At 32.4% G+C, this 22,728-nt stretch overlaps 1 protein-coding gene and 1 long non-coding RNA gene across 4 annotated transcripts in view; one reads left to right on the forward strand and one right to left on the reverse strand.

The window, feature by feature from the left end:
• Positions 1 to 15,787, reverse strand: part of kn (EBF transcription factor knot) — a 386,251-nt gene extending 370,464 nt beyond the window's left edge. For all 3 annotated transcript variants that reach the window (XM_085809758.1, XM_085809759.1, XM_085809757.1), the window contains exons 1-2: positions 15,414 to 15,787; positions 8,867 to 9,020 (exon numbers count right to left, since the gene is read on the reverse strand). In XM_085809758.1, the coding sequence (XP_085665884.1) occupies positions 8,867 to 9,020; positions 15,414 to 15,556 (297 nt within the window). In that variant the 5' untranslated portion in view covers positions 15,557 to 15,787. The remainder of the gene's footprint in view (positions 1 to 8,866; positions 9,021 to 15,413) is intronic.
• A 589-nt stretch (positions 15,788 to 16,376) lies between these two features.
• Positions 16,377 to 22,728, forward strand: part of LOC118185712 (uncharacterized) — a 309,271-nt gene continuing 302,919 nt past the window's right edge. The window contains exon 1 of the long non-coding RNA XR_004757630.2: positions 16,377 to 16,512. This is a non-coding gene — a long non-coding RNA (uncharacterized LOC118185712). The remainder of the gene's footprint in view (positions 16,513 to 22,728) is intronic.

Consider the following 22,728-nt stretch of genomic DNA (forward strand, 5'->3'; position numbering starts at 1 on the left):
TTTAAATTGATTTTCCCCCTTGTTCATATGTTTTTCAAAGATGAACTCACGCAGTTTCTTATAAATTGAACATAAAATTTTTAATGCATTTTGCACTATTTTCCATTTATTTTGTCTCAAACCTGGTTATTATTTTAGGCATTATATGTATATGCAAATAGTATGCATTTTTTACATATGAAACAAATTATATACTTTCTCATTTTAAAATTAGTAAAGAGAGTAAAATTTAGTATAATTAATAGTCAATATTCTTATTCTGTGAAATCAAGCAGACACAATTTGTATGCTGGCTAATGTTTATTGGGACCATGTTCGAATCCAGGATTCACTGGCAATTTGTGACTATAGTGACTGCAGAATGGGTGGACATAAAATCTGTCAGTACAAAGTCTTCGCAGCTAGTTGGTAGCAGAAAAAGATGGCAGTACAAGACTTTCGGATTTCTTCACCTGGCGACAACTGCGTTGGAGTTTAGATACAAAGCTCTCGCTTGCTTTACCTAAATTAATTAATCCAAATATGTGTCTTCGAATTCCTTGAAAAAGACTAAATCCTCCTTTGAATGAGAATGAACAAGGAAATGTCCACATATCGCAATATGAAGAAATTTCTTTTAATTCTGCCAGTGCACTTCAGGAGAATTATAAGCAAGCAAAATGCTCTGAAAGAAACTTAGGTATTTGATTTAAAATTCTTCATATGTAATTTTCTGTAAAAAATTAAAGAAAAATAGAAACAAAGTATAAAATGTTTATTTTTAATTAAAAATACTTTTCTTAAGAATTTGGTAATAAATGCAGTGTCTTCAGAGCTCTCTGCATTGTTTGAAAACTGAGAGTATTGTGCAATCCCTAAAAGATTATACTATGTTAAGCATTTTCCAAGAATACAGCAAATGAACAATTCTTACGTATAAATATTAGCGCGTAAGTTATTTGCAACTGAGCTCTCACTTTACTGAACATCTAACTGCTTTTATGCTTATTTAACTTTTACGTATGCGAGGATTTCAGACATTAAGTCGAGTTCAAATGCACGAATAGACCAAGAGAAAATCATTTTCAGTTTGTTGCCTATCTCTCCTCTTTTAGTCTAATACTTTCTCCTTTACCCACGAGTTTGAACATTCTTCGGAAACAAATTAAGGGAGACTTCGTTATTGAAAGCGTATGTTGTTAAATGAACAATTTATTTCAAGAGTTGTTATCTTTTATAAGTGCCATTACGACGAATCTGTTTATTTCCTAGAATATTAATTCCTCGCGGTCTACCATCTTAAAAGTACATTAAGATCCATAACAAGAGGGACTTTTCGTTTACTGAATATTCTCTTGGGGCTTTCTTTCGAATTTTAATCTGTGGTCAAGTAGATAAGTGCATCTTCGTTTCCCTTTAGACATAAGTAAAGTAGAAAGTGCGTCAATTTTGTCAATATCTTAAGCTTGAGGCAGAAAGTATCTTTATCAAATATTCAGGAATTTGAGATTAATGTATACGAGGAGTTTGTTTTCATTTTGGACTGTGCACTTGCGAAGATCTACCAAGGGACCTCGAAGGGCAATAGAAGTTTCGAACGGCTCTCCAGCAAACAAACAGATCAACAATCCCAACTCCTTGCACGTAGTCTTAACGAACTTCCATTAGGTAGGGCTCGGGGGATGCATCTCTTTTCCATTGCCTAATGAAGTGTTTACCGAAACAAATTCCCAAATCGCCGCAGCAAATCCAGACGGCAGCAACCTCATCCTGCAAGCAAGGGTTCCCGCATTTTCTGTGCACTCCAGACCGTTGCCGCTTTGTCTTACTAATTAACCGAAACTTACTTTCTCTCAAAATAAAAGCAGCACTCACGGTAATGAGAAAAATTTGTCAGTTTCCACAATGAGATGGAAGATCTTTGAGAGTTAATGAAGATTCTCAAACATTATAGTTCAGAAATTACGATTAAAGGACTTGGAATTAGGCCATATTAGTTACTCGCAGACCGCTCGATAAGAAGAGCGGTAATTTGATACTGGGACGGAAGCGCATAATTCCGACTCTACGTCTTTCGTCAAATAACATTTTACTTTTTAAGAGAGGCTTCTGATATTAGGGATGTTAAATCTATTTCCGCCAGAGAGTAAGGAATTAAAGGCAGTCTCCACGTCTCTCTCAAGAACCCGAATCTGTCCCCTGTTTTTCTCTCCACAATTTGTATTCAAATCTTGCTTCTTCGTGGAGTTTTCCTCCTCTCTATAACACGAGGCTAGAAGCTTTGTCCATAAATTCCATCCATTTAAGATCTCAAATCTTAATAGAGAATCATGGTAATACCCTGAAAATCCGCTGAAATTTTTATATTTTTAAAAATATCTTTATCTATTACCCTTAAGGGTAATAGATCATGCACGCATTTATTACGCAGGCTTTAAGTTTTGTACTTAATTCACAATGAATCATGGCCATCTCGTTTATAATTACTATTACTTTGCTTGAAGTAGCAGTTTACTCGTTTGTCAGTAACAATTTCAAAATCAAAGAATTTGTTCAGTGTTGCAACTTAAATTAATCTGGTGGTAAGTGTAGACTTTACTTGTTTTGCATTAATTTATGGTAGTGACTTTTGCAGTATATTATGTAGTTTACATTTTTTTATTTGGTTTGAAGTTTAACTTTTATGGAATTTAACTCTATCAGTCAAAAAGTGGACTCAAGTAGCTTATTCAGTATTTTTGATGATTTTCTTCTTTTCAGAAGAATTATATTTAAACATGTTGATTAAATCAAACAGTGCGTAAATCTGAGGGAAAATTTATCATTGTATGTTTGTAATGTAAAATAGCAGATAAGCGTTAGTTTCTAATAAGCAGATAAAAATTGCAGAAACTACAAAATGAAAACTTAAAAGTACAATTATAGCGAAAGTTTAAAATATGCATAAATGGAAATGTGTTTCTTGAATTGTCACATATATATTAGATTACTCACTTAGTCCAAGAGTAAAAAATGGATGTTTGTGACTGCAGGGACTTTTCGCTTTACGAGCACTAAAAATATGTCTATCTGAATGTCATGCAGAGATACTGATAAGGCCAAAACTGGGATGGAGCTTAGGCAGACAACATTCGTGTACCATTTACATAAATAATTTTAATACTTAACTTTTATTCTTTCAAAGAAAAATATCTGCATTTGCAAAAAAATCCATTCATTTCGTATTTTTTTAAAAATAAAACTAAACATTGTTAAAAAGTCTGTTTTATTTTATACTAGTTTCGGTTCAAATTCTTTTCAAGTAAAAAATGGTAAAAAATTTAATTTAAAATTGCAAGTTTTTATAAATTTTTACTGCTGCTTTACATATATCTTATCTGGATGGTATACAATTACCAAATTAAATTCAGTTTTTATATTCATTTAATTTTGCACTTTCTCACAAGCAAGGTGTGATTAAACAATTTTACTATTTACACAGAACCGGAGAGATATCTATTGAATTATAAAAAGATCTGTCGCATGAAGAATACGGAGAATAGCATATGTTATTAATTTGGTGCATTTTTGCCCTTATTTCAGACATATTCGGAGATTGTAAATGGATATACTGAGCTATCTTTAATTGGTAATATTTTACACTTGACTCTTTTGAAACCAAATACCTTATAACATTATCAAATCATCATTATTAATAAAATACGCGTTTACATTAATATGTTAATAATTAGTGTTTGCGAAGGATTAAGAAAAAAGATAATGACCATTAGCAGGGTCTATTGGCGAAAGCACTCAAAATTATTTCGATATCTGACATCGAAATCGCGAAAATCATAGTAAGGTTACTGACCTACAAAGCATTAGGTGTGGTTCGAATTTCTCATTAGCTGTGATTAAAATTTTATTAGGAAAAAAAAAAAAAAAAAAAAAAAAAAAAAAAAAAAAAAAAACACTCTTTGCGGTGTTTTCGTGAAAGACTAGCTAAAGCTAACTGGTATGAAGATATCTGGCTTACATTAATTGAACTCGTGGGGAAAAGAGCACGAAAATCTCATGCAGCCAGCGTTCAGTATTTGAAAATACTTCATAATAGCAAGTTTTTTAAAAAATGTATTTGTGAAATCATCCTAGATCAATTTATTTGGTTACGCAGTTAGGAAAAAGTATGCGAGGGGTATGTGCCTAAACGGAGGAACGCAATCAGGGAGAACTTTTTAAGGAAAACGGATTGTAACCAACCATGAGGCCAGCCTATTCTTTTATCCTGTCGAACTACCAGGTTTCAGACAACTTAGCCACTCAGTCGCTGGTGAGACAATAATAAATGAGCTAAAATTAAAAAAAAAAAAGTTTAAAAAATCACTCTTAAAAATATACTCCAGTTCAGGCAGTTTGATATTTCTGTTGTCAACTTCAGACAAAAATCTACTGAAACGCAGTTATGATACCGTAGGAAAAAGCTCAAAAGTTATTAAGTCAACAACAATCTATGTTCTAATTCTTGATGAGGAACGGGAATGAGAGCCAGTTTCCCTTAAAAAGTCCTCCACGAAGGCATCCCTCTCTTTAGGTAGATAATTGTAGTATGTTATTCATCTAAACAAACGTTGGTATCTTAAACAATCGTTCAAAAAGTATAATATTACATTTTTCTTTCAACTAGTGCCAGATGGCAACTGAAATTTTTATTGCGTCTCGAATCACCGAGAATTCGAAAATTTCTTTCAAAATATTTCTCTGAATTGCTTTGAAGAATTTTGCTTTAAAATATTGTTTAGAATTCTTTCAAATTTTTACCACAGAAACAACTTCACAGTTGATTAGTTGGTGGGTGAAAACTAAGGATAGCTGACGCAATGAAAATCAATTTTTTCAAATGTATTTATATTTATTTATTAATTTTAATGTACAGTCTTTTTTTTTCAGACAAATATATATTCAGAGCAAAAATAAAGCTTTTAAACTTCGGATTTTAAATTATTGATGCCCCATTCTCTCTAAAAGCCGAACAGCAGTTGCAAAAGAATTATTCCCTGCATGGGTATTTTTAGAACATAAATAATTCACGAATATATTAATCTACGCTTAGATACAGATTGTTAATTAGTTATAGTTTATGAGAACGTTCTACATTTCAAGAAAATGTTCCAAGACGGCTTTTAATATTCTGTACTTTCTTTCAACCGAATCTTTTCAATAACGAACCTAAGTTAAATTAACGATTTGAATGAAGATAATCCACTTTGTTACGAATATACAATTAAAGATATCACTTATTTAAAACTCGCGAAACTGAAATGTTACTAGGAGACTTCAGAAGAGCGTGCTAAAATATGGATAATCATTAAGAAAGAACGCAGTGGCTGAAAATGTAATTACCTTCTTTGATAAAATTGAATTACATCAGCCTGCAGAATGTTGCATCTGACGTCAGAACTACTTAAGCAGGTGTTCGATCCAGCGACTTTAGACTTTCTTCAGCTCATTCGTATTTCGCTTTTGTACTTTATCTTGGAAAGTAATTAAACAGTTTCGGTATTCAAATTGTCTCTCGTGCTTGGGATACACTTACAGATTCGGCGCCTATTCCTTCGGGCTGCAATGGTGCGCAGTTGTGGATATATTTCGTGGTTATTTGCTTGAAACAATGAATAAAATTATCCGAAGAAAATCTGTAAGATGGTAGGTTTGAAAATATCCGTGGAATATGTTTCGTAATTTAAGGAAAATAGCTCACGTTTAGAAAGCAGAGTTATAATAAAGTAACAATGAGCATTTTAAACGAACTAGATTAATTAGAAAATGCTAATATATTACATCTTTGTAAACGCTTTCCTAACTCTTCGCTGAAACTGAATTTGCAATTTCTGACGTTGCCATTGTGTTTCGATGAATGGATTCCCGTGAAATTACTCCTAAAATTATTATAAATCCATGAATTGATTTAATGCTTTCCGTCTCATCATAGATGGCATATTATTACTAATTTGGCGATAGTCTGTAAATTAAAAATTTCACCCTCAAATATCGTCAGATCCAAGCATCTTTTTATACATGTTTACTCCTGTTATATTTCTCTAATAATAATATATTTCTAATAATAACATATTTCTGTGATATTTTTACTCCTGTTTTATTTCTCTAATATTTAAACGCTATATTTGGCATTTTTTCCCTAAAGTTAATGAAATCCTATTTATTTTATTGTCAAATTTAGCAGAGTATAATATAAAAACAGTCTGCATATATATAAATCGCGTATGATACTATTATGTTATGCATGCATTGTACAGTCTTTTGGTTATACCGATGAAGGAACGTAAGAAATGTGCAGTGCCCTGACAGGGATTCGAGCTCCAGACCTTCCGAATACGCGTTGACTTTCCAGTTACACCATGAAGGCATGCGGAAAGATGGAAGAAAATGCCTTATATACTCCCCTTTTAAAGGACGACTAGGGATTGGAAAATCCATTCGCCAAATCCTGGTGGTGACGAATTATCGCCCACCACTTTTTAGTTTGGACACCGTTTTTAGAGTCATTTAGAATTTTTCGATGTCAGGAAGGTGCAGAATCCGTAGTGCGCTTGGCGAGATTCGAACTCCAGACCTCCCGAATACGTGTCGATCGCGCTTTTAATTACACCACAAAGGTATACGGAAAGGGAGGAGAAATTACTTGCAATGGCAGAAGAATTTATTATTAAAAGGCAGAAGAGCTGTATTATTTCTACCTAGTAAAAAAATTAGTAAATAGGTAACACATTTTGCGACTTCTCTCTGTTTCAACTTAATGTTACTTGTCTCATTAATTTATCAAAAAATTATCATTTAATAACTTACATATTGACAGAAGTACTGCATATTTTATATATCCCATTGGAGATGATTCTGTTTCCTCATTTCGGTCTAGAAAGTCATCCAAACAGTGGCCGGGTGGGTAGAGCAGCGGGGCTGTGATTTCGCCCTAGGTTTTATTCCTAGGGCCTAAATTGGGTAGTTTTAGCGATTTTTCCCATATGGTAAAGTGAACGTGAGGTAGTTCGCGGCAGGATGTCCTTCACGAGAGTCATTTCTACTGTGTGCGATGTAGTCTTTGCTTGCGTTGGTATAATATGTATGCAAGCTTAAAAGTATGCAAGTAATTCCTAAATTAATATATTATTTAAGTAGTGTGCAAAGAGAAATTAATATATTATTTTAATTCCGAATTAATATATTATTTAAATAATGTGCAGAGAGCTACAAAAGATTTTCCAGAATCTTCCACGTAAGCAGAATAACAAATGCTTCATAAAGACCTAGGCCTGTGTTTAATAAAATATTACATGAATACCTCTGTAAAGGCATTAGTTTTATTTTATTTTTATCTTTATTTTTATTTTTAAAGCAGGAGACGTAAAAAGTTTCCAAACCCTGGACCTCCCGAATACGCGTCGAGTATGCTTCCGATTGCGCCACGCAGGTATGCAGAAAAGACGAAGAAAATACCTTATACTGCCAGCATTCTTGTCTTCCAACCTAATGCTCCGCTAGGTAATTTAAACGGCCCGAATGCGGGCGGTATTGTTCATGTTGAAAAACAGAAATTTTGAGGTGTAATAAATTAACTAGCTTGCTAAAGGGGAACAATTTTTCTGTAATTTTATATTCTAATGACTTTATCAAAGACTAAACATTTTATAAGAAAATTAATATTTCTTGAATATCAACTTGTATTTCTTAGATTATTTTAGAATGAAATTCCGTACTGCTGTTTGCCTTTTTAAATGGATGTTTCGTGGAGAACTTTCTAAGGAAAACTGGCCGATTATACAAGAGGGAAATCTCGCAAAAACTCAAACAGGCAATCCGTTCAGTCATCGGGAAAAGAACCCGGGAAAAATTACTAATATCTCGAGGCTTTAACATCCCCTTAATTAGAACGGCGTTATTCGACTGAAAAATTACTTTGCATTTCTAAAGAGTCTGTTTGCTTTCTCTGATGATTATTTTGGTTAGAAAATTTTAATGAATATCGCAGCAGCTGATTAACGCATATTGCTCAATTCTAAATATTGTTATGCATAAGCAGCATGCTTCACGTACATTTTCACAGACTTAAATTTCAACTATACCCAGTTACTTATACCACTTTTTATACTCAATTAGCAGACCCTTTGCTGACATAAAAACTTGCTATCATTTAAAACAAAGTGAAACCAAACCCTATACAAGCTTTTGGGATATTTAAGCTACACATAACAAAAGATTCAACATAAAAAGGAAATGTGACATAATGGGTTTCCAATCTGAGTTCTCTCATATCATTTGAAGAATCTAGTCACGAAGTATAAAACATATACGAAATAACATTTAAGCCGCTTCAGTGTAAGAAGATTGAAAGTAAAATTAAACACTTTCGATCCGTATTCAAAGAGCATATAAACATAGACATATCTGCAGCTGTTGAATTAACCATGAAAGATATTCGCTAACTTTAAAATGAAGTACAGAGTATTATTTAATGTTTCTCTTAGTTTCTTGGAAACTCTCCTAGAAACATCTTAAAATTTAAATCGAGAAACTGCTTTTGTGATCTACAGTTATAAGAGACTTTATCTTTTGAATTTGATTTGCATTGTTTTTATCACCTTTCTAATAAAGGCCACGGGTCTTGAATGTATCTTATTAGACTTTGAATGTATGTGAGCATGGCTCTTTAGTTTTACATATTTAATAGTGAAAATATGTAAAAGAATTTCAATTTCATAAGTATACAACTATATTTTTAAACTTAAGAAAATCATGCACATGCTTTTGGTATGCATAAATTTCTAATGGGAAAATCAAAATAAGAATTTATTTAAAATTTTGGCGATAATTGAAGTTTTAAATGACAACTAACCTGATCTTTCTCAACAAAGCCGACAAAAGCCGTTCTTTCCACTTCAACCGGCTGACCGGCCTTGTCGTAAAGAGCTATGACAAAATGAAAAAAATTGCTTTTCCTCAGGTTGGACGGTGGCTGTTTTTCAAAATGAGCTCGACCTAAACCCACACTAGATGGATAAAAAAAAGAGAAGAGCATTGTTAGCAATATGTGTAACATAAGAAAAAATGCAATACATTTTAAATACAAATACAATAGAAATTATTAATACCAGATGTGAACACTGCTAAAGACTGCAGAGTTTATTTATTTATCATTAAGCACAAGTAATGTTTTCTTCAAAGATTCATAATTATGATACAACCAAGTAAGGAAAATGAAAATGAAGGGAGGGTCATTGACTAATATCAAATGATGTCGTTTTTACAGGTTTAGGAGTCTTGTAATTTTGTTCAAACCTGATCGCCTAAAATTTAAAATGCTATTAAATTTGTTTTGTTGTTATAAGCCTTAATTATAAGTTGAATTAAATAAGCCTAATTTCTTTAGACAATTTTTATGCACTTAATACAAGCTTGTATCGTAATCCCTGCTGTCAGATAGTAAGAAATGAATAAAATCTACGTAATTTCGTTTCTAAAAAACAAAACTTTGTTGCATTCCTAACACAAGTGCTTATAACAATTTGTTTTAAAATCATTGAGCAAAATCTTATATCAAATAAGACCTGGTTGTGATCACACATCAAATTAAGTATTATTTCCACTGCTCTCAGAATAATTTTAAATGCTTCGTTTTTAGACAAAACATGTTTAAAACATTTACTTACTCTCTAATTAACTGTATTTTTATAAAATATCTGCAAGGGAGCAAAAGATCGGATAATTTAATTAAATAGGATTTTCGGTTATTTGAAAATATTTTGATAAGAAATTATCTTACAGTTCTTGTGTGACTTGTACTGTGAATTGTTTTTTCCGACTGCAAGAAAATTTGTCTTGTAAGTTTCCTCAGTGACAGTATTTATATCCTTTCAAACTTTTTTTTGTTTAAGTATCATTCATCATTGCCAAACAAACATTCATTTTCAATAGAATAAGTTACATGAATAATTATTTTTAGGACAAAAGCAGCTAGTGCTTGCACTATAGATTTACTAGCACTTTTCCTCCTTTCAAGTATAAAGAATAGTATATTCCGCTTTTTTACTGGACAAAGTGTAAATCAATATGCGGTTTTCCATATTTTACTGGTAAATCTTTATCTTGGAAAATATATATATATATATATATATATATATATGTCAGTTTTTGCATTTGAAACCTTTACAGAACTTCTTACTTTGAAAAAGGTCCGTAAAATATCTGTAGCAAGAATTATACTGGAATTAAAATGGTATAAAATGTATAGTAGCAACTACAAAAAGTATAATAGTAACTACAGGGTTCTTGAAATCTAATATCCTTTATGAAATCCAGAATTTTGAATGTATTTTGGGTTGCTTCTAATCAACATATTTTGGTCACGAGTACTGGAAATCAAACTAGTTGATTATGTGTATTTATCAGAAGTTTCCACATTCATTTTTTTTTTATTAAAAACCGCGAAATTTAAAAACTGCCTAAAACGATTCGCTGAAGAACAGAAACTATGTAGCTCGACACAAAAATGATTAATAAAATGAAAACATGATACATTCAGATTTTCTAAATTTAACACTTTTAAGAATAATGTCAGTTGTAAATTCTATTAATTAATGAAAATAGAACCTTGTTAAGAGAAAGCAAGAAAAGTTGCAGAATCAAGGATTTTATCAAGTGTAAAACAAAAGGAAATTTCAGTTGAAAAGAAGCAAACACATGCTTAATATTTATATATCAAACTAAATTAACGAATTCAAACGCACTTGTAATTTTTACTCTTTTCCACAAAGCGGGGATTCAATCTTCTTTAATTACTAAGATTGTGGAATAATCATGAATATTAAAGGCATAAGTAAAAGTATTCAAGGATATTTCAGAACGTATTAGGTGAATGAAAAAACATAATTTCTCGGGCTTCATCGAAATGCATCCCAAAGGAAGTTGATGGAAGCAACAAATAGGTTGGCATCAAAGCCAAAATTCCTTTTGCTTATGTTAAATAGGTGGCTGAAATTAACGTTGATAAGAAAGTTTCTCCCATAAATAACAAAAGATTACCTTAGTTTTTTTATATGTATTTTATTAACGAACTACAACTATACTGCCTAAATAAATATAAGTTTTATAAGAAACATTCTGGAATTCTAACATGCAGCTTGCGGCAACGGACAGAAAACAGCTCTAATGAAATTGCGGGATTCAGCAAAATCTTCATTTTTTCTAAGCTCATCCCTCCGCTAGGCACTCCCTGCAACCCAAAGAGCGTCTTACAGGATTAGGAAGCCCAAAGTGCGGGGACTATTTTAGATTTAGTACTCCCCTGCTTATACTTTTCAACGTTGAGCCCAGTCGTGCTGCAGCGCAAAAGTAGAGAATTTTAAAACACGTGGGATTCACTTCCCGAAACCAAAAGTTCATTTCGAGACCATTATTCCATCCTGGTGCCATTTTGCCTGCGGTATCTCGAATAATTAATGGTTGAGTCCTGTGCGTGGGGGGTCTCGATTTTACATGTCCAATTTCACTGAGATTTTAGCTTGATTCTTTACATCACCTAAGCCCGAGCAATCGGAACCTAGGTGCTTACGCTGAGTAACTGGAAGAAGGTACATTTCTTTTTCTTTTCTCGCACAGCAAAAGTCAGGAAAGAGAATTTCTAAGTTTTATTTTTCTTTTGCGTCTTCTATTTTTTTACTTTTAAATTTTTTTTAAAGGAAAGTAACTTTTTTTTTAATGTATCTTTACCATTTTGTAATCGTTTGCTTCTCCTATGAAAGAATTTTTCGATTTAATAATTAATCTGAAAACTACACATTTTCCTTTTTGAGTTCTAATATGCCTATATAGTAACTAGTTTAATGTTTTGTGGCATCAACATGAATAGCAGCCAGGTGAATTTCATTTGATTTCCCCTTCTATTGAGTCATTTAATTGGAGACAATGCAGAGGTGAATTAGGTAATACACAGTAAGAAAGGAGTCGTTTCGCATGTAGCATTACTAATAGTAACAGAATTAAATTAACTTAAAGTGCCCAAGCACAAAATACAAATTTCTAAGCTTAGAAACTTATTGTTTCCTGTTAGAAATCTCCATATAAGGTAGTGCAAACCAGACTAAATAAATAAATAAGTAAAATTAGACGACAGAAGACGCTTTTATTGGTTAAGTTAATTTATGATCGCAGTTTCTGAAATCAAGGAGATTATGCATTGTGGAAACAAACGAACTAACCCTTTATCGTTCATTATGCAGAATTTTTTTCAAAGCACACATCCTTGCATTAAACAACATTTCTTTAATTCATATTATGTTACAGAAAAAAATTCTAGGCTGCTAAACTATGTCAAAAAAGTACTTCTAGGCTGCTAAATTATGTCAAAAAAGTTTATATGCTGCTAAACTATGTCAAAAAAATTTCTAGGCTGCTGAACTATGTCATGCATACTTGCTGTATCATGTTTTAGAAAAGGTGCTTTCGATCTGCAGGAATGTCAAGTAAAATCCTTAAAAAGAATTTTTTTTTTTCTTGCTTTTCCGGAATGAAAAGAGAATATAAAAAGTTTTTGCGTTGCTTCTGAGAATGAGATGGGGAGCATTTTTGAAATGTTCTGCACTAAAACGCGGTAATAGAAGGACTAAGCTTCTCGCTTTCTACAGAAGTCTGGAATCAATCATAAATCACTTTACAGTAGTCCGCTTTAAAAGTATTTAAAAGTTTATATATAATACCGATTGATTCAGTTAATAAACTAATCAGTTTAAGCCGTGCCAATAAATAACATATTTGGGATTATGATAAACTTCCTAAATTATCGAAAACTATATATGCAACTAAGTATTTGGGTCTATGAGAAACTTCCTAAATGATCGAAAACTGTATATGCAGCTAAATTACATTTTTTACTATGCACAAATACAAATTAATAATGGTTATCATTCAGGGAAGAATATATTAAGTTATTATTATTTACAAATGGCATATTTTACTGCCAAATTAAGTGCAGACGTAATTTATTCTCGCTTGTAAGTTTAATTGAACTAGAAAAGACTGAATTGATTCATTGAAGTTTGCCGCAAAACTTCTTAAACATTTATTGGCCTAAACACATGCATAATAACTGCATGAGAAGTTTATAATGAGAAGTTAAAGAGATGTATGACTCGCTTGTTGTGGAACGAAATGAAAATAAACTAAATAAATATAAAGCGTATTGATTTTAAAGTTGTTTTTAAAATTAATCACGTTTAGAAAGTTGAAAAATAATGTGATCGTAGAGCACATAACTGCTCTATTCTGAAAGAACAAGAAATAAAGCTGCAATAATTTTATAAAATAATTACGTAAAATAAGGTAGCTTTAATAATAAAAATAAGGTAACCCACATTTAATTTATCTCTTTACCAGGATTTAGGCTTTGTACAAGGGTCTACATGATTCTAAGGAAATCTTCTTTAAAAAGTTTTAAAGCAACAGTCTCCAAATCTATTCGGAAAATGTCTTAAATTATTATTATTTTTCTTTCTAATTTTATTCGGAAAACGATTTAAGTTTTTATTATTCATATTTATTTCTTTACTTTTTTACTTAAAGGACCTGCTGTACTAACTTACCTATGCAAATTCAAGATTTATTTGATATAATAACTTTATTATTAAAATAATGTTCGATAGTTTCTTATTATAGTAGAAATTAAATGTTTATTCAAATGTTTTTATTCAAATTGCTAATACTTAAATTTGATTCCCAGTAGATTTTCGATGTTAAAAGTGTGACCACAATTGTTTTAACTGTAAAATTCTGGTAGAAGTGTTGAATGTAACACTTCCACCAGAAATGACATTAATAATGGTCGGATCACAAAACGAAATTGAAAAAAAAAAGGTCTAAACATACTTATTACTAAGTCGCCGCTTTCAAAACATAAGCTGATAATGCTACTTAAAAGTGTCTGTATTATTTCAGCCTCCTCAAACAAACATTTATATTTTAGAAAAGTTTTAAAAGGCAGCGAGTTATAAAGTTGTCTCTCTTAAGTTCTAATTCACATAATAAACTCTGTAGTTCCTTATACATTTTGAACGTGTCTTCCAAAAGACGTATAATCGAAAATAAGACTTTAAAATTGATTTCAGAACTAAGGGCAGATATGCTGTACGTACTACTTCTAATATTGGGCTCAAAATAAACCTACTTTTATATGCAGTACAAAATACGAAAAGCAAAAGTTAACAATGAGACAATAACAATGGGAAAAATTAAGCATTATTTTGTCATGAAGTTTATGACAACTACTGAAATTTAATTTATTTGAGTTATTCTACTGCGTAAGTTAAGAGTATTGCAAAATAATAAATATATCCTTATTTTCAGCATTTTCTATTTGACGGATAAATTCCAAAATTAAATATGCTGTTTCCACAGATTAAGTAATAAAATAAATAAATAAATAAACAAAGAAAATAATTATCATCATAAAATATACTTTAATCACAATGTATCTTGCACTTCTAATAATCTAATTTTTAATAAAATTCCTTCTAGTAGTAATAGCATACTTTGTGATTACAAACTTCAATCATTAATTTGAAATCCAAACCTTTTCAGAGAAAAGTCGTTTTGACTTAAAATATGAAAGAAAAGAGATGGATTTATCAAAAAGTGTGAAACAAATGTTACTTGATATAGATTATCAAATGTTGACATAGATTATCAAATGTTGACATAGATTATCAAAGTTATTTTACTGAAAAATATTTTCTTAAATCCTGACTTGACTTAACAGAAATTCAAAAACAGAAAAAGAAATAAAGGATAAAATCTCAATACATTTCACATATCTCAGAAAAAGATATTTAGAAATTCTAAGCTTTAATTAGTATGTAAAAGTCTCAGGTTAAAAAACAAATTTCGATTAACAGGATTTGAAATTCGGTCCTCGAACTTAAGTAAAATATTGTTGAAGTCTTTGTCAATAAAATCGTACACATGTAAGAAGCTAAGAAATGTGAAAGTAGTCATTCATTATATGTATAAGTGTTCAAAACAAATAAGCTTATCTTAAAGAACAATTAAATGAAATGTAATGAATATATCTATACAGGCAGATAAACTTGCATGAAAGTTTCAAGAACTTATTAAAATCAGTAAAGCTTAATTCACAAAAACAAAAAAGAGACATCAAAACGGGAACAAAATCTCTTTAACAAAGTTTTCTTTCAAAAGGATTTTAATTGGGGGAAAAAAAAAATCGCTAACCTAATAAAAATTTTTAACTTTCGTATCACCATCAATAAAGAAATTAAGTTTCATAATTCCAAAGAAATTTGGTCACAAAAGAGACTTAAAGAGAGCCCTTCCTAACTTTGAAGTTGCACGCAACTGACTGTAAGAAATGAATAATGAATTGACGCACTCACCTCCCGGCGGTTTGGTCAATCATTGCCGGCTGCATCCATCCTGTCCGAACACTGCCCAGTTGCGCTGATGTGAGCGGCTCTTCTTTTAGAGTAGCCATGGGCCCCCTGGGCTGGAGCCCACTCTCTTGAAGCCCGAACATCATCTTAACTCGTTTTCCGTAGCCTCACGGCGATAGATCAAGCTAACGCCTGGGACTTTCAGGCAACAACGAGTACTTCAGTGAGTTACGTTTCCCGGTCCTCCTCAGAGTCGCTGCCGCGCAAAGTGTACACACACAACTAATACGCCCCTGTTGGACCACGTGTTGGAGAGAATGACGTCACAAGTGCTCTGCCTCCCGGTTTCTACCTTGGCTGAGGATGTACTACTCGATGCTTGGCCGTCTGACACTCGTCTTCCTGTTTACCACGAGTTTCGTAATCGGCTATAGTTTCCGTTTTTTATTGATTTGAAGAAGAATTGAATGAAATTATTATTAGGGAGGTTCATCTCAGAGTCATTCGAAATGAAAAAAATTTCAAATTTTTTCCTTCCCCAGCAAGATCAATTTTTTTCTTTTGAAATCATCTCAGAATTTACTCTAGATTGAACAGTTTGTTTTTTGACAATGGTATGCATCTATATGATTGTTCTCATTTTCCTGATGCTGTAATGCGGCTATATGTCCATATTAAAAACAAGTCTCTGCCATTGTTTTCCAAAGTCGAGACTTCAGTAGTTTAAAAAACAACTATTAATTTGAATGACTGAAGAATATTAACTTTGATTACGACTAGCGAAGAAATTAATTTTATTATTTGCTGAGGATTTCTATGAAAGCAGCTCTCTTGAGAAATGGTAGCAATTTCTATTAAAGAAAAAGAAGAGGATTTTCTTTACTCACAAGTATTTCATGACAACATATATATGACCGCAAGTTTCAAGCAGCTCAAGAGAAGCCCATAGTCATCACATATGCCCCTGGGCGACACTTACGGCAATTACTGAGTCTGTCCAGTCGCCAGGAATGCCTCTCCTGGGACGGTTGTCCCACGATATTATCTTGCTCCGTTTCAGCTGATGCCCGGCAAGAAGTTGCGTCCCACCGGAGAATAAATGGTAAGATTTTCTATCTTTTTTTTAAACCGTTGTTTATTTATTAGGCATGTCTGAGCGAAGAGGTCTCACGCTGTCGGTGACGACTGCAGAGGAGCAATACTTTGCCTCAGAGGATGAGTCCGTATTCGACCAGTGTCAATGTTATAGCCGGGACACGAGACGCTTTCGAGATGCCGGACGCAGCACGGCGTTCTGCTTGTAAATGACGATTTGACGGAACTAAACCTCCGGGGGATGTCTTTTGTGCTTGTGCTCACTATTCACTAGTCCGGAGTAACAGGCTCTTTCCCGAAGGAGACCGCCCCCTTGGGAGCGGTTGGCGGGAACGCCAACAGGTGACTGACTGGAGCTCCTCCTATTTCAGGCACTGCGAACCAATAGAATTCCGGGGCGCCGGAATAGCACCAATGGGAAGAGCTGTGTCTTCAGCTGCTATGTAGTCCGAGTTTCATGGTATTAGCATTTATTATTCTGATGGTACCGCTGGACTTGAGACGGTTGTTAGCCTTTTCATTCGCCTCTGACGCGCTTCCCGGAATGTTTGACAAGTGACCCATAGACACCCTTAATAGCGTGCCAGCGAAAAAGCCTTCCGGTTTGCGATCTATTAGCGGTGACGCTTAAAGACTACCCAGCAGTGATTGGCGCCAAGCGCTCTCTTGCTGCTCGCTCTTCGGCGCGCTTTAATGTTTCTTCTAACAATTTCAAGCTCCACACAATAAATAAATAAACGCATTGCAAATGTTTATTTTTTCTCACTCTAAGTGTAGAAATAATATTAAATAATGGTCGCTTAGATAAATATGACAGCGCTTAAAAAAACTCCGCATGTTTTGCGACAAAAATTATTATTATTATTTTTTTAAGTCACTCAAATGTTTTTATGTTCGTGTATGAATATGGGAGGGGGGACGGAACTCGAAAATACATGCTAATAGAAAATAAAATACTTAAAGCTGAGCTAATCAAAAAATATTTTTTATGTCTTTCAGTATATGTAAAATTTGCTTAAATGAATTATTTGATTTTCATGCACTGATCATTTTTTTAATGCAGTTAAGGAAAATATAGAGAGACTATGTGAGTGTGTGCCTGCGTTGTGTATGTATATATATGTATATGTGTGTGTGTGAGTTTCGTAAATAATTTTTGTGATTAAAAATTAATTTTTGTAAAGTGTACCGAATATAGTGAAATCATTTTTAAAAAATTGTTTTTAAACATGTTGAAAAGACAACGTTTTATGTAATTTTATTGCTGGTAATAGAATTATGCAACAGAATGAAAGTACTCTTTATATCAAATTAAAATTTGGATAATTTTATTTAGCCAGATACGTATATTTTAAGAAGAGAAATGAGGCCTTATTTCTTTTTTCTTCTTGTTTACTTAATTATAAATTTTTGAAATAAATAAAAAGTTGTATTCTGTAAAATTCTTCTAAAGTTGTATTCTGTGAAGTTGTATTCTGTAAATTTATGAACTGATATGTATATGAGAAACTAAAGAAAAATATTTGAATTATTTAAAAATTTAAGTTAATGAGGATTTTTGGCCCCACAGTTTTTACCTGGTAGAAATTAAGACATTAAAGAAAAAAAAAAAAAAAAAAATGCTCAGTAAGAATGGCCTGTTATTTTATTTATAAGGAAAACCCTTGAAAAACAGACGGAGAGGTAGTCAAGACATTAAAAATCTCATACATTTCCCCAGGGTAATGATATAAAAGAGCTGGAAAATTGAATATAATAATTTTTATATTAAGTGAACATAACATTTAAGTTTTTGTCTATATCAAAAGAGAAGAGAAACACACCAAAGTGAAACATAAAATTAGCAAAGCAACAACCTTGTGCATGATGTAGATTTAGTCAATAACTCAATCAATTTTGAGAGTAAACAGGTACAAGTTCCTCTTCATCATGAGCAAAGAAATGTGCAAGACAAATTGACAGATCTTTGCTTTTGATGAAAAGGGACCTAGAAATCGATTGATTTATCGACTAAATCTAGGTTATGCTCAAGGTTGTTGCTTTGCTAATTTTACAATTGTCTATTCTTCAATACATTAAATCAATAATAACAATATAATAATATGGAAAGAAAGAAATAATCCCAAAGAAAATAATAATTCCGGAAGAAAATTAAACACTTAGGAATCGAATTTAACATAATTATCTGAAATTCTTTCTTTAATCTGAAAATTAAGTATTTTAATTATTAAGTGCAGATGGGTAAATCCCTACTATTTACAAGTACTTCGCATATCTAAATAAGATTATAAAAGTTCGCGAGCTTCAAAAAACCTCCATAAGTCGTTTATATATGTTTATTGATTTATATATAAGTTTATTAAGCAGAAATCAAGAAGTGCATGTTAGACTGACCTTGGCAGTATTTTTTGCTGCTGAGAGCTACTTTTTACACTGATAAGCTAGATTTTAACATTTATTCGTCAAACAGTGTATTTGAAACTCTCAGCTTTTTTTTTCCTTATAACCAAAATTACATTTTTTGTAAAAATAATTTCAAGAACAACATTTGATAAAATTCTCAATATTCCTATGAGGAAAATAATTAGAGATTAAAAAAGAAGCACAGAGAGCTTTTCCTTTTCGCGGCAAAATTTCCTCTCTAACATAAAATGTCTACATGTGTGTATAAATTTTGTGTAACATGCAGAAAAAATGACTTAAGTTTGCTAAAATAAATTTAAATAAAATTAAAATTAAATAAATCACGTGCAATACTCTTAAATTTATCGCTCACTAAATTACTCAATTATATAAAATAAATTTTTTTATCCTGAAAAGCATACCTGCAGAGGAATAAACATAAATAATGTCACTCAAAGCTTTATTTTGTATTTTTAACTATGATCTTATGACCTGCGTTTTTATTTAATATTTTGTGAGGCAATTCTTAGAACAAGATACTGAATGTGTTCAATTCAGCTAATAATGAATAGGTACACCTGGTCTTCACCAGCGGCAAAAATGTATTGTTCCATATTCATCCTTAACTAGATTTATTTTAATTTTAAGTAATAATAGCCAGTTTAATTACATTTTCCATATTTCAATGTATAATTTAAAAATATAAATTTTGAAATATATTTACATGAAAGAGGAATATATTTACATGAAAATTCAATTATCTAAAAATAAATTTCATACAATGTCCACAGTTCATGGAGTCCATACAGGTCGCTCAAACATTCATAAAATCGGTCATACAAATAATCATAATGTCTTAGTTAAGCCTTTAGACCTTATGCTCATAAAATAAACTTATTTTGTGTGAATTTATAAATAAAATAAGGAAATAGTAAAGATCTTTTCCTCAACATTGCCAAATACCAGAGCCATGAAGATAGATTTAAGACTTGGGCTAACCTCAAGAGCGTGTCCGCTGACTACCATTTAATCGCTTTCACATTAAGGTTAAATTTATTATATTTTTAATTTTCGCCAGTTCTTAAGATGAAATTTGAGACAACTGCCTCTCTCGCCCCATCTTCGGCATGGCTCTACTCAGTACAGTAATTTTTGCATCATGTCAAAAATAGCAAAGCCTATAGGACGAATAAACGAATACCATAAAATTGTAAATTTGCCGCCCAACCGGCATAGAGGTTATTGAAGCTGACTGCCGTACCGAAGAGCCCGTATTCGAATCCCGAAGAAAGCATGGATATTTGTAAATGTATAGTGTCTGTGCGGTATGGTGCACTCTAAATTTCCGGCGAGCCAAAAGTCTTCTAGAGTGATGATAGGGGAAGATAGATAGGAGATCCTCGGACCCATACACACGCTTTATCAAAATGAGGGGTGGAACTGAGCAAAGTCATACTGTCACCTGTATTGTGCTCAAGGTTTCAGCCAACGACAGGAGCAATCTTGCACTCCTTGCCACAATGAATTTCGTGCGCTTATTCTGATGTTACTGCCAGACAAGTGAGATAAGTCATACCAACAACAAGTTTTAAATTTATAATTATTTAAATAAATCATAACATTTAAAAAAAAGATATAAATTTAATTTTATAATTAATCTCAGTGAAATAAAAAATAACACAAACAAATGCGTTATATTATAAAATTAATGTTTTGCTTAAAATGTATATTTAGACAAAACAAAATAAACAAGGTCAGGGAAAACTAACTACTTTTCCTATATGGAGGGAAAAAAAAAAAAAAAAAAAAAATGAGGACGATTGACGATTTCTGTCTTTGAGCTTCAGTAATCTCTCAGAGCTTTCATGCCAAACGTTGCAAAAAACAAATAATAAAAGAATGTCCTGCTCCTCACAGATCACTGTAACCACACTTTATTAAATAGTCTGTAATCAAGCTTTACTGAATAAATGATATAACTATAAAGCGTAATTTATTAATAAAATTCATAAAGATTAATAAAAATTTATTAAATTAGTAGAACATTTCTCCTGATAATATCAAAGTACTGAAACATAGGAAAAAAAAAGTGTGTTGGGTTGTGATTTATCTCACTTGTCTGACACTAACATCAGATCAAAGCCACGAAATTCATCGTGGGAAAGGGAGCAAGATTGCTCCTGTCGTCAGCAAGAGCCTTGAGCACCATAGAGCACCACACAGATGACAGTACGATTTCGCTCAGTTCCGCCCCAAATCTTGATGGAGAGCACCCCAGGGAGGATGAGTCCGAGGGCCTCCCACTCCTATTCCCTTACCATCAACCTCTCGAGAGGACTTTCGGCTCACCATATATTTAGAGTGCCCCTATGACACAAAAACAAACATTTATACATTTACAAACATTCCACGTCTTCTCCGGAATTCGAACGCGGGTCCTTCGGTACGGCAGTAGGCTTCCCTACTCTGGGCGGCGTCCTGGAAATATTAAAATATTAATCAGTAAAAAAAAAGGGGTCATGACAACAACATCAAAATAAAGTCGCTATTTAGCCTATCAAAGTTAAAAATGAAATAAAATAAAATAAAACAGAGAGAGAGAGAGAAAGAAAGAAAAGAAAAAAAAATGTCCTGATATTATTCAAAACATTAATCACAAAATAAATAAAAAAGAAAAAAGGCCTTCGTAGTATAATATCAAAGCATTAACTTAAAAAGCTGTTGAATGGTCTAGCCAAACTAACAAATTCTTTTAACTGAATATAATGCGCTAGCTTAGTTTCTGACAGAATTATTTGATTTTTTTTTAAATGTAAGTTTATTTTCTGTTGTCTTCTATATTTCTACAAAAAATAGCCTGGAATTAATGACAACCAAAATAACAACATTAGGAAAATGCATCTAAACGTTAGCACAAATGTGCAGGTTAAAGAGACTAGATTTTTCGAGGACAAGTCATTCGAACTTAAAAATTCTATGTTCAAAGATATAACTTCTAAATTTATTTAAAGAAATTTAAACATTTTAAATCCCTTTCCCCATTTTAAAATGTGGATCTAATATTCAAAGTTTGATATTCGCAAATGTCAATTTTTCTGCTTCTCAACTTTAATTCTGACGTTGTTGTCAGACAAGCGGGAAAAGTCACAATAAATTATAATTATATGCATTCTTTTCTAAAATCTTTGTTTAGTTCTTTCCGGAAATTTTCTAAATCAATTCATAAAGCTAATTTACAGAGCGTATCGCCAACCAGATTACTTCGCATAAAAATTAAGACTATTTCTGTTGCTGTCACCAATCTTACTTGTCTGAAAATGGTCAGCACTAGGTCCACGACATTTATCGTGGCAAGAGCCATGAGCATCATATCGGTGACAGCCTTACTTCAGCTCAGCTTCTTCCCCCAGGTTTGAGAGAGAGCACCTTGGAGGGGTGGGTCCGAGGGTCTCCCAACCCTCTTCCCTATCATCAACCTTTCGAGAGGACTTTCGGCTCGCCTCATATTTAGAGTGCCCGCATGCCACACAGACGCCATACATTACAAACATCAATGCCTTCTCCGGGATTCGAAGCCGGGCCCTTCTGTACGGCAGTCAGAGTTGCTAACCACTACCTCGGTCGGACGGCAAAATTAAGACCTCTTTTAGCAATACGTTTAAAATATAGTTGTTTGGATAAATTTAAAGTCATATGAATAATTAATTTTGGTTCTAAAATGCAATTAAAGCTTAAAAAATGTGTTTATATATATGTAATGATAGCACAAATTTTGGAAGCACTATGCGCAGAAATGCTGATTGCGTAGATACTTGATGCT

This window comes from Stegodyphus dumicola, chromosome X2 (genome assembly GCF_044657685.1).
Source record: "Stegodyphus dumicola isolate Sdum_Otavi_A_Nest chromosome X2, ASM4465768v1".
Lineage (NCBI taxonomy): Eukaryota > Metazoa > Arthropoda > Arachnida > Araneae > Eresidae > Stegodyphus > Stegodyphus dumicola.